Here is a 13,093-nt window from a genome sequence, read left to right on the forward strand (position 1 = left end):
CCCCAAACAGATGGCTGCTTGTGCATTTGATAGAGTTGCAAACTACTCTGGAAGACATGGTGGAGTAAAAGCTTTGCTCAAAGAAAAGTGTAACTCTAATCTCTCCTATACACACTGCAGAGGCTGTCTGCTCCAGCAGGCGCTAGTACGAGCTGCAGAATCTTCAAAAGACCTTTTAAAAAAAACAATTTAATTTCTTCGTATACTCTTTTTTTTTCCAGCAAGAGTCCACAAGGACTGTATGTCTTGGAAAAAATAGAAGATACACTGGGACCGAAGTTCAAATGAGTCCAACCTGAGAAAACCCACTGGCTTTCTCATAAGCGATCCTTGGCTGTTGTCTTAAAATTACTGCAACCATTATTATTGGCTTTGGAAAATATCTACCGAGATGGGACGGATCTAAGTAGTGAGACTGGTGGACTACTTTTGCTACTACATTCAGGGTATGTGTACATTTACCATGGATCAACGCTGCGGGGATCGATCCATCGGGGGTCAATTTAGCGGGTCTAGTGAAGACCCGCTAAATGTCTGCAGATTGCTCTCCCGTCGACTCCGGTACTCCACCGTAATGAGAAACATAAGGTAAGTTGACAGGAGAGTTTTTCTTGTCAACCCAGCGCGGTATAGATACTGCAGTAAGTCGACCTAAGCTGCATCGACTCTAGCTACGTTATTCACATAGCTGGAATTGCATAATTTAGGTCGATTTAACCCCATAGTGTAGACCTGCTCTTAGAAAGGACAATTGTCATTCTCTTGAAAGTCTACTGTTGAAACCACTGGGGTCATTAAACAATGCCATGTAGGCATCTGCTACAACAGTAGTAGATCTTTGTCCAACAATAGAAGCTACACTTGGATCAACCAGAGAGAGAGGGTTATTGAAAACGGACTGGAAGAAGCAAAGACTTCAGTTCAGAAATTGACTACTTAAGGCACGTATATTGACTCCTTAAGTGAAGAGGACAAGAAGCATTTGTTAAGCCAGCTGAAAAAGTACACAGACTTGATTCTTATAAATCTACAATAGCAACCTTTGGATTCTACTGAATCTTTACATAGCTTTTACAGATGCCTGTCTTATAAAACACCACCAGTTGGGTGGAGTGAGGCTCTACCAGCAATGGGGCTGCTATGTGATCAGGACAGACTAAAGAATTTGAACACAGAGTGAAATACCATACAACAAATGAATGAAGATTTGACTTCAGCTTTTTCTTTATCATCACGAGTGGTTGTTCAGCCCAAACTTTGTATTATGTTTCCTGGGATGAAAGAAGTAGGAATTTATCTCTTGCTACTCCCAGCCCCAACAGCTACAGTTGAACATTCTTTTTCCTTATTGAATAGAATTTTGTGTTCTGAAAGGAGTCACCTTTTGCCTGACCATGAGCATATCATGAAGGACTGGAAGTACCGGACACATGAGAAACCACCAAAGATGAATGCACTGCATTTGAGAAGTTAATGTATAGAGTTATGCAGAAGTACAAGAAACCAGGAAGGACGTAGCTTTAGTGCTTCATAGGAGACTTGACTTTAATTTGTGTGATGATTTTAAAACATGAGTTAAACCTAATAAAACGGTAATGAAGTATTTTTTCAGTTTTTACTATGGTGCCATAAAGCCCACCTTTGCCCTCAGGATCTTACCCTTCATCAGCTGCCACCCCTCCTGTAGATTGAAACACCCCCAATTTCAATTTCGATTCCTGGGGAAAACTGCCACTAACCAGACTCCTCCGGCCCTTGCCCACATTATCATGGTGACTAAGGGGCCCACGACACCCTCTTGTCACCCCCCGCCAGCAGCTACTCCCATGGGGCTTAGGCATAGGGAGACGGGGGTACTGCCAAGTGAGGCGGCTCTTTCCCAGCCCTGGCCCTGCGGCACGCTCTCCTGGCCGAGACAAGCGGCAGCCCCTGCGTTGCTGACTCAGAAGTGCTGTTCCTCCCTCCACGCCCCACGGGGGCGCCCCAGGCGGGGCGGGCTTTGCCGGGGACGCCGCTCTATCAGGCAGCGCCGCTCGTTCTCTCTCCCTGGCAGCGGCGAGAGGGGCGGGCGGCTCCGGCCGCAGGGGCTGCCGGTCCAGAGGCGGCGCGGGGGCGGCCGGGGGCCCGGACCTAAGATGGCGGCGGCGTTGGCGGGGGGGAGGCGGTACTGGCGGCAGCGGGCGGGCGGGCTGTCGCGGGGTGCAGGCGGGACGCGGCTCTGGCCGGGCTCGCAGGGCGGATAGAGCGGGGCCGGCGCGGCGGAGCGGGGCCGCGATGGGCTCCCAGGCGCTGCAGATCCTGCGCCAGGGCGTGTGGGCGGCGCTAAGCGGTGGTTGGTACCAGGACCCGCACCGTGGCGCCGGGGTTAACGCGCTGCACCTGTATCTGTGGCTCTTCCTGCTGGGCTTCCCCTTCACCCTCTACATGGTGAGTGCGGCCCCCACCCGCCTCGCACGGCCCCCACTCCTCCGTGCTCGCGTGCGGGGCAGTGGCTGCGTGTGCCGGGGCGCTGCCGCTGTCAGGGCTTTCCCCTCCCCCCACCGCGGGGGCCGGCGTCTGCTGCCCGCGAGCTCTTCGGGCTGCTTCTGCTCTACCGGGTCTGAATCCGAGCCGAAGCCGTGTGAATACCCTAGCCGGGGGGTAGGGGGGGAGCTGGGAGTGTACGGCCCCGTCCCTGCCAGCTCCGGCGGGGCCCTTCCTGCTTAATTCCATTTATGGTTAAAATTCCCGGGTGGGGGAAAGATGAGAGAGTCCACTTGGATTTACTCTAAACTTCCTTAAAAAGAACAGGAGTACTTGTGGCACCTTAGAGACTAACAAATTTATTTGAGCATAAGCTTTCATGGGCTACAGCTCACTTCATCGGATGCATAGAATGGAACATATATATATTCTTATAGAGAACACGAAAAGGTGGAAGTAGCCATACCAACTGTAAGAGACTAATTAATTAAGATGAGCTGTTAGCAGGAGAAAAAAACTTTTGTAGTGATAATCAAGATGGCCCATTTAGACAGTTGGCAAGAAGATGTGAGGATACCCAACGTGGGGGAATAGATTCAATCTGTATAATGACCCCGCCACTCCTAGTCTCTGTTCAAACCCAAGTTAATGGTATCTAGTTTGCATATTAATTCAAGCTCAGCAGTTTCTCTCTGGAGTCTGTTTTTGAAGCTTTTCTGTTGCAAAATTGCCACTTTTAGGTCTGTGATCGAGTGACCAGAGAGGTTGAAGTGTTCTCCTACCAGTTTTTGAATGTTATGGTTCCTGATGTCAGATTTGTGTCCATTTATTCTTTTGCGTAGAGGTTGTCCGGTTTGGCCAATTACATGGCAGAGGGGCATTGCTGGCATGTGATGGCATATATCACATTGGTAGATGTGCAGGTAAACGAGCCCCTGATGGCGTGGCTCATGTGATTAGGTCCTATGATGGTGTCACTTGAATAAATACATGGACAGAGTTGGCATCGGGCTTTGTTGCAAGGATAGGTTCCTGGGTTAGTGTTTTTGTTGTGTTCTGGGTACTCTTCTGGCTCTGTCAATCTGAAGTCTCCTACTACAGGACAGGCGCAACAAAGAAAGTAACATAGCGCCACTAGCTGTCATCTTCAGCCCCCAACTAAAACCTCTCCAGTGCATCATCATGAAGATCTACAATCTATCCTGAAAAATGATCCCTCACTCTCACAGATCTTGGGAGACAGGCCAGTTCTGAAGCAAATACTCACCAGCAAATACTCACACAACAAAAACACTAACCGAGGAACCTATCTCTCTCTGTGTGTGTGTGTATGTGTGTGTGTGTGTGTGTGTGTGTATATATATATATATATATATAATGTTCTGTTCTATGCATCCGCTGAAGTGGGCTGTAGTCCACAAAAGCTTATGCTCAAATAAATTTGTTAGTCTCTAAGGTGCCACAAGTACTCCTGTACTTTTTGCAGATACAGACTAACATGACTGCTACTCTGAAACCTGTCTAAACTTCCTGCTCTTTCTGTGGTACCAAGAGCCAGTGAGGTGCTCTCTCCTGTGCCAGCCTGGGCAATAAGAGTCAGTGTTTCCTATAGCTACCATGGAAGTGTCAAAGATGACAGAATCCTTTAGGTTTGCAATGCATATCTGAACTGGTTTAAACTGATGGTTGCTGCTATAATGACCTAGATAAAATAAAAGTTTCATGTATTGTAAATTTCCACAGTTATAGCGCAGCAGACAGGGACTAAGGAAACCTGGCTTCCATTCCCTGGCTCAGCTTCTGGCCTGCTGTGGGAGACCTTGGGCAAGTCACTTCACCTACCTGTGTCATAGTGTTCCCCATCTGTAAGATGGGAATAACATGGCTTATTTCCTTGTTAAAGTACTTTGATTAAAAGTGCTATGTAAGATGTAGGTGGTATTGCAGTATTATTTTATTTTCACATAAATGTTTGCAGTCTGTGTTTACAAGAACCTTTGGATGAGACATTGACCATGGTTTTGTCTGGTCTAATTGCAAAGATTCTGTGGCTCATCTCTTAAAATTAGAGGATATACTTCAAAGATCATAGTCTAAAGGTCCATTCATATATTGTGTGCACTGTGTGGTGTCTGCTCTCCTGTCTTGACTGTGTCGTCGTAGTAAGGGAAGGCATTCTTATGCCTTGCAGCTTGTAAGGTGGTTTGGGATCCTCTGGGGGAAATAGATGCTGCAGGAATATAATCTGCTATTAAAGGTACCTTCGTATTTAGCATCTTGTTTTGTTTTTAGGTTTTTTAAAGAGGCTGAGTTGCAAACCCAAAAGCTCCTCTTATTTTTTTTGATGACCCTTTGTAGGTTCCCCCTTGCCTTCCATCTTAAAAAAAAAAACAAAAAATTTCTAGATGTTAATATGTTTTGTTTGGGTTGTGGGAAGGAGGGCAGGCAGGCAGTGTGTAGCTTCCCATTGTACACTACTCACCACTTTTATGTTTTAGCATCAAATTCTGACTTCTGTGTCATCTGTGATACACATTAATATTTCAGTTTATGGATTTCTCAGCAGTTGTACAGTGTGATCACTTAGGTGTGACATGATTGGTCTCTGGCACAGTCAGATCTAATCTGCAAATGTGGGAAATGAAGATGCTTTGACAACTTACAGTAGAAGCTGGCTTGTGAAAAATGTATGTGGATTAGTGAATGAGTCCCCAGGGTAAAACCCAGTGTGAGTATGTAACTGCAGGAGAACTAGAGGTCATAGGTCAGGCTGCTAGATTCATTAGCAACACTACAGCTTGGTGGAGGAGGAGTGTAGACTCAATATCAGTAATTAGAATATATTAAGAAATTAGTGAGGTGGAGGAATCTTGTAAAATTTTATGACTACAGCCTTTGAGATTACTTCTCCTTTTGTATTTTGGTGTTCTTTGGAAAATGAAAAGGGCTTTTCACGTTACTGAAAAATAATACATTCCTGGCAAGAAAACAGGAGGCTGTTAATTAACTGCTGCCTTTTTTTTTTTAAAGCCACAGTGTGTGTAATAGATGAGCAGTCTAATCCAGTTTACAACTAAATGGATGTTGTATTGGGAATCTATTTCCATGCAAAGGCAGGAAGATCCTTTAGAGTCCTCTGTTAAGGTGCAAGCTTGTTGGAGTTTGTTCTGTTCTGCATTTTTATGGTAATTTTCTATATCCAGTCATGCTTGACAAAATAGCTTATCTAATTAGTAGTGTCGCTAGGGCTTGCCATAAACATTGTAACAAACAGCAAGATGTCCATTCAGGAAACTCCTTTAGAAAGAAAAGGAGTACTTGTGGCACCTTAGAGACTAACCAATTTATTTGAGCATGAGCTTTCGTGAGCTACAGCTCACTTCATCGGATGCATACTGTGGAAGCTGCAGAAGACATTATATACACACAGAGACCATGAAACAATACCTCCTCCCACCCCACTCTCCTGCTGGTAATAGCTTATCTAAAGTGATCATCAAGTTGGGCCATTTCCAGCACAAATCCAGGTTTTCTCACCCTCCGCCCCCCCCCCCCCCCCCCCAACTCACTCTCCTGCTGGTAATAGCCCATCCAAAGTGACCACTCTCTTCACAATGTGTATGATAATCAAGGTGGGCCATTTCCTGCACAAATCCAGGTTCTCTCACCCCCTCACCCCCCTCCAAAAACCACACACACAAACTCACTCTCCTGCTGGTAATAGCCTATCCAAAGTGACCACTCTCCTTACAACGTGCATGAAAATCAAGGTGGGACATTTCCAGCACAAATTCAGGTTTTCTCACCCCCCCCTTCTTTTTTTTTTTTTCCTCAAAAAACACACACACACAAACTCACTCTCTTGCTGGTAATAGCTTATCCAAAGTGACCACTCTCCCTACAATGTGCATGATAATCAAGGTGGGCCATTTCCAGCACAAATCCAGGTTTCTCACCACCCCCCCCCACCCCCAGACACACACAGAAACCCATTTCCAGCATAAATCCAAGTTTAACCAGAACGTCTGGGGGGGGGAGGTAGGAAAAAACAAGGGGAAATAGGCTACCTTGCATAATGACTTAGCCACTCCCAGTCTCTGTTTAAGCCTAAATTAATAGTATCCAATTTGCAAATGAATTCTAATTCAGCAGTTTCTCGCTGGAGTCTGGATTTGAAGTTTTTTTGTTGTAAGATAGCGACCTTCATGTCTGTGATTGCGTGACCAGAGAGATTGAAGTGTTCTCCGACTGGTTTATGAGTGTTATAATTCTTGACATCTGATTTGTGTCCATTTATTCTTTTACGTAGAGACTGTCCAGTTTGACCAACGTACATGGCAGAGGGGCATTGCTGGCACATGATGGCATATATCACATTGGTGGATGTGCAGGTGAACGAGCCTCTGATAGTGCGGCTGATGTTATTAGGCCCTGTGATGGTGTCCCCTGAATAGATATGTGGGCACAGTTGGCAACGGGCTTTGTTGCAAGGATAGGTTCCTGGGTTAGTGGTTCTGTTGTGTGGTATGTGGTTGTTGGTGAGTATTTGCTTCAGGTTGGGGGGCTGTCTGTAGGCAAGGACTGGCCTGTCTCCCAAGATTTGTGAGAGTGTTGGGTCATCCTTCAGGATAGGTTGTAGATCCTTAATAATGCGTTGGAGGGGTTTTAGTTGGGGGCTGAAGGTGACGGCTAGTGGCGTTCTGTTATTTTCTTTGTTAGGCCTGTTCTGTAGTAGGTGACTTCTGGGAACTCTTCTGGCTCTATCAATCTGTTTCTTCACTTCCGTAGGTGGGTATTGTAGTTGTCAGAATGCTTGATAGAGATCTTATAGGTGTTTGTCTCTGTCTGAGGGGTTGGAGCAGCAGGAGAGTGGGGTGGGAGGACGTATTGTTTCATGGTCTCTGTGTGTATATAACGTCTTCTGCAGCTTCCACAGTATGCATCCGATGAAGTGAGCTGTAGCTCATGAAAGCTCATGCTCAAATAAATTGGTTAGTCTCTAAGGTGCCACAAGTACTCCTTTTCTTTTTGCGAATACAGACTAACACGGCTGTTACTCTGAAACCTGTCCTTTAGAAAGGATCTTCTCTGTTCTTTTCTGATACCTGATGGAATTGGAGTAACATCTGAATCTTGTGCAGCTTTTGCAGCATGAGTTGGTGCTTTAGGGGTGTTTGCCTTGAGCGAAACTTTAAGCACTATTTCTGCCTGTGTGTTTCGATAGAAAGAAAAAGCAGGCAAAAGCAAACAAACAAGCTATTTCTTTTTGAGGTAATTAGAAAAAAATTCTCCATTGCCTTTGACAAACAAAAGATGCAACAGCAAATGCCAAATGCTCCAAGAATAAGTAGGAAGATTAGTCACAAGTTAAAGCAGATTGAATCATATTTGGCTGTTCTCCCTTTTCCACCCTTTGCCGTTTTTAAGTGTTGTCTAGACATAAACTAAACAGACAGAACGACTGTGGTCATCTTATTCCTGAATGTCCTTCTTTTTTTTTTTTTTTGGAAGCATCATTTACTGTTGGTATTCTGGAACTGTATCTTTGCAGAAATTGCACAGTTAAGCAGCATTTGTTAAACATCCCTGGAGGAAACCAGGTGTGTTTGTTTTGTTTGTTGTTTTTGGAGTGTGGCTCATAACTATGTGTAGGAGAGGATTTCTAAACTAGCTTCAAAGTAGTTTGCTGACAAACAGCCTATGTTACTTTTAAAACAAAGATTTCAAATGCTGGGAGATCTTATTACATTTAACTTTTGTAAAACTTCTTGTGTTTTCCCACAGTAGGAAATTCTAGGAACAAATTCCCACTTGTTTTGCTGCTTTAGGGTAGTAACGTTTGGGACTTATTTCTAAAATATCCTGTGGTAGGAAGGCCACAAAGTCCCTCCAGTTCTTTGCTTGTAGCAAGCTCTCTGAGGGTAAAAGTGACTTAAGTTTTTATAATCAAATTACATTCAAGTGTAACTTAGTTTTTAGGCAAGAAATACTTTATCTGAGAGGATGCAGCTTGTCCTTCAAAGTATTAAGTTCAAATATACCTCCATTGTCTAAAGATGTAGTTTGTTGCACCAAAAGTCTGTGGGACTGTTCTGGTTGCTTTAGCATCAGCTGTTAACCTGTTCTGTAACCCAGAGATGTACAGATACTCAATGATCAGTACACATACAGCAGAAAACAAACCTTGTTAATTTCAGCTGTTAGATTCCTGTGCCTCAATCCAAGTATACAGGCCCATTGACCCATGCTCCCTCCTGGAGACACCACATGAGGCAGGAACCTCCATCTACTGGAGGAGAGAGGCTGGTAGGGGGCAAAGAGGGTTGGGCTGGGCTCCGCAGCAGCCCACCTCCTTCACCCTCTCCCCCAGGGGCAGCCCATAGACAGGTGCTCTTCAGACTCCCCGAGAGGTGGAGACGGTGGAGCTGTGCCACTGCAGCATTTTAAATGTATACAAGCCCTGAGGCACAGGAAGGGGAAGTGACTTGTCACAGCATCATCTAGCACAGGGGTGGGCAAACTTTTTGGCCTGAGGGGTGCATCGGGTTTTGGAAATTGTGTGGAGGGCCAGTTAGGGGAGGGGGGTGTGGCCCGCCCGCCCCTTCCCTCCCTCCCTCCGACTCCTGCCCCATCTGGCCCCCCTGACCTCTGACCGCCCCCGGAACCCCTGCCCCTGACTGCCCCCCGCTGCGCCGTCCAACCCCTCCTCTCCTTTCTGACTGCCCCCCCCCTCCGGGACCCCTGCCCCCATTCAACCCCCCTGTTTGCCGCCCTCTGCCCCGACCCCTATCCACCCCCTGACCACCACCCTGAACTCCCCCTGCCCTCTATCCAACCCCCCTGCTCCCTGCCCCCTTACCACGCTGCCTGGAGCACCGGTGGCTCGCGGCGCTGCAGCACAGAGCATTGGGTCAGACCGGGCTCTGCAGCTGCGCTGCCCCAGGAGCTCACTGCTCCGCTGCCCAGAGCATTGCGCCAGCAGCTGAGCTGAGGCTGCGGGGGAGGGGCCGGGGGTGAGCCTCCCGGGCCAGGAGCTCAGGAGCCAGGCAGGAGGGTCCCACGGGCTGTAGTTTGCCCACCTCTGGTCTAACAGGTCATGCCAGAGACAGGAGTAGAAGTCTCTTGAAATGAATATTATATAAATGCTGACTGTTAGTCCAGTAAATGTAGTATTCAAATCACTGCCCATATTATTTTAAACTCTTCACTCCCCCATCCAAAACAAAAACAAAAGCACTCAGAAATGAAATGGGGGAAATCTTGGCTCCACTGAAGTGATTGGGAGTCTTGCCACTTACTTCATAGGAGCTGGGATTTCACCCATTATTGCTAAGTGTGGGACATGTTTACGGAATATGTCTGTATCTGTAATCTATAAGATCTCTTTAGATAACTGGAATTGATATAATAGCCAGACATACATAAACTGGTCACTTAAATGTAATGTAGAAATGAGTTTTATGGTAGGACTTTTTAGATAAATAGGTATGGTTCCATGATTACAGTGAGGAAGCCTAGGCACTGGATGCCTTTCAATTAGATGTTTTCCCTGTGACTTTGTGCTTGCTTTCTCTAAGTGATACTTAGTGTGGTGGTGGTGTTCCCAACTAGATTTGTTTTTTTCAGAAAATCCCATTATTCCTACTCTTTATTGTAACTTAACTGTTGAGGTCATAAATGCATCATACAAAAAAGAACTAGATAAGTTCATGGAGGATAGGTCCATCAATGGCTATTAGCCAGGGTGACAGAGATGGTGCCCCCTCTGTTTGCCAGAAGCAGGCAATGGGCGACAAAGGGTGGATCACTTGATGATTACCTGTTCTGTTCATTCCCTCTGGGGCACCTGGCATTGGCCACTATCGGAAGACGGGATGCTGGGTTAGATGGACCTTTGGTCTGACCCAGTGTGGCCATTCTTATACTTGGAGGATGTCTTTACAGATTTTGAGAAATATAAGTGAAAAACCTGGAATTATCTTGGGCTTGGGCCCAGCTTTTTTTAGTGCTTCAAGTATTATCTATTCTTTATGCTTTAAATAAAACTAACAACTAGATGCAGCATACAAAATGTGGGACCTTACTTCTTGCAATTAATAATATTGCAGCGTCTTGTTCTACAGGCTATCTAAAAACATTCAGTATTGACTCCAGTTTGGTCAAACTTTAACTCAAACTGTAGCACTCTGCATATTACTGCAGAGGAAATGTCATACACTTCCTGTTAAATCTCCTAGGACACCCAAATGCTTCAAAGTCAGAAGTTCTTAAACAAATATTTTTCAGTTTGGATTGCCTGAAGCCCCAGTATTGGCTGTTCCAAAACAGAGGTATAAACTTTATGGAGAAATCTTTAGTTGAGTAGCCCGAATTTGCATATTGTGTCTAGCCAGTTTTAAAAAATAAAACTTTTTTTGCTGAGTTGAATTAATTCGTACGTTTAAAAAGCTCTTTTCCACCCTATATCTAATGAACAAGCAGTTCTTGCATTTTGTCTACTTGATCTTTTGAAGTATATCCTACCAACAAATAGTTCCTTTTAAGAGACAAGTCAGTTTCTAGTAAAGGCTTATGATTTTTATCTGTACCACATAGTAGAGCTGCAAAAATATTGTAGAATAAGCAATATATGTAACAAACTAATGAACAGGATTTCTCTGAGGTTTAAAATGGGATTTTTATACAAAAGAGGCAGAGTGACAAAAGCTAATAAAACTAATCTAACCTCTCCGAAGTAGTAGCTTTGTTTCAGTCACAGGTGAGAGTGAGGGCTTATCTACACTGGCAATTTACAGCACTGCAACTTTCTCGCTCAGGGGTGTGTGCAAAAAAACCTCCCTGAGCGCAGCAGGTTTCAGCACTGTAAAGTGCAAGTGTAGACAGTGAACCAGCACTGTGAGCTGCACCCCTTGTGGAGGTGGTTTTTTAGAGCGCTGCGAGAACTGTGCCGCAACCACACATGGCATGTTAAAGCGCTGCCATGGCAGCGCTTTAGCATTGCCAGTGTAGACTAGCCCTTAATTGTGAAGTCATTGTTAGACTTCATCAGAATTTGTTCTCATTATAGGACCATAATGAATGAAGCCCAATTGGCAGCCTTCTCAGGAAAGGCCCAGGATTAGAATAGTGTATGTGCTTATAGGTCAAGATGAAGTTGCAAAATTGTGAGTGTGAGATCTGTGCAGGAAGGCTCATGCAATGCCTGTCTCCATCAAGTGTGGCTTTAACTAGTATAAGAAGGTATTTTTATGAGCACTACCATTCAAACTTTAAGAATTGCTATGCAATGTAATCGTTATGAGATAAAGAACATATGTGATGATTGGATTCTTTCAGACTGAAATAGACCATCTTAGTTATCACATTTGGTCATGAAACACAACCCTCGTCTTCACCTCATTTCAAATCTATAACTTTCTTCCTTGGCTGAATGTATTTAAACCAGTGTTCTCTGTTACTGTGAAACCTTAAGTTAGTTGCCATAAGAATGGCCATAGAGGGGCAGAAAACTAGCCCATCTAGTCCAGCATCCTGTCTCTGACATTGGCCGGTGCCAGATGCTTCACAGGGAATGAACAGAACAAGACAATTTTGAGTGATCCATCCTCTGCTGTCCAGTCCCACCTTCTGGCAGTTTGGAGTTTAGGGACAGCTGGAGCATGGGGTTGCATCTCTGATCATCTTGGCTAATGGCTGTTCATGGCAAATAGGTACATAAACTGATCTTTTTTTTTTTTTTTTTAACCCAGTTATACTTTTGGCCTTCACAACAAATTCCACAGGCTGACTGCATTGTGTGAAAAAAGTATTTCCTTCTGTTTTTTTTCCCCCCCTTTAAACCTGCTGCCTATTAATTTCACGGGTGACCCTTAGTTCTTATTTTATGTGAAGGGATACGTAATACTTGCTTATTCACTTTCTCCATACCATTCATGATTTTGTAGACCTATCATATTTTCCCCCTCCCCCTATAATTATCTCTTTTCTAAGATGACCAGTCCGTCTTTTTAATCTCTCCTAATTATTTTGATTGCCTTTCTGCGCACCTTTTCCAATTCTAGTATATCTTTTTGTGGTGGGGCATCCAGAACTGCACCCAGTTTTCAAGGTGTGTGAGTACCATGGATTTTTATGGCATTACAATATTTTCTGTCTTATTATCTGTCCCTTTTCAATGGCTGCTAATATGAACCCGTAACTTGTCCTCTAATTCAAAGTAGAAAATGAAATATATTTCCCTATGGATCCTGCTTCTAAGATTTGTTTGGCTGATCTTTACAGGCCTGCTTAACCAGAAATATATTTAAGTCTGGCACAGGCACAATTTATTTTTTTCCCCCCTAGGACTTCAAGAATCTAGATCAAAAGTCAAGTGTATTGCCTTTGCAAATCTATTTTTACAAGCAGTCTTTTTCTAACTGAACAAAAGCAGTGAATTCCATGGAGTGGGTTAATTAATCAATAGATTGTTAGTGACGTGTTAGTGATTATGATTGTAGCTTAGTTAAAGTAACTTCTGGATAAGTTTATTGAAAACACTTAAATGTTGATGTCTTGGCCTAAAACGAAGTTCTTTCTCTTGCGCAACTCAACCACGCTTTAAGAAAACAAAACAAAACAAAAAAACCCC

General features: G+C 44.5%; 1 protein-coding gene across 14 annotated transcripts in view; it reads left to right on the top strand.

Moving 5' to 3' along the window:
* The first annotated feature begins 2,152 nt into the window (after positions 1-2,152).
* PCNX1 (pecanex 1) overlaps positions 2,153-13,093 on the top strand; it is a 129,681-nt gene continuing 118,740 nt past the window's right edge. For 5 of the 14 annotated variants that reach the window (XM_043548034.1, XM_043548036.1, XM_037900313.2 and 2 more), the window contains exon 1: positions 2,153-2,427. In XM_043548034.1, coding sequence (XP_043403969.1) covers positions 2,275-2,427 — 153 coding nt within the window. In that variant the 5' untranslated portion in view covers positions 2,153-2,274. The remainder of the gene's footprint in view (positions 2,428-13,093) is intronic. The other 9 variants (XM_037900314.2, XM_043548038.1, XM_037900318.2 and 6 more) reach the window with 4 other exon arrangements.

Source organism: Chelonia mydas, chromosome 6 (assembly GCF_015237465.2).
Source record: "Chelonia mydas isolate rCheMyd1 chromosome 6, rCheMyd1.pri.v2, whole genome shotgun sequence".
Lineage (NCBI taxonomy): Eukaryota > Metazoa > Chordata > Testudines > Cheloniidae > Chelonia > Chelonia mydas.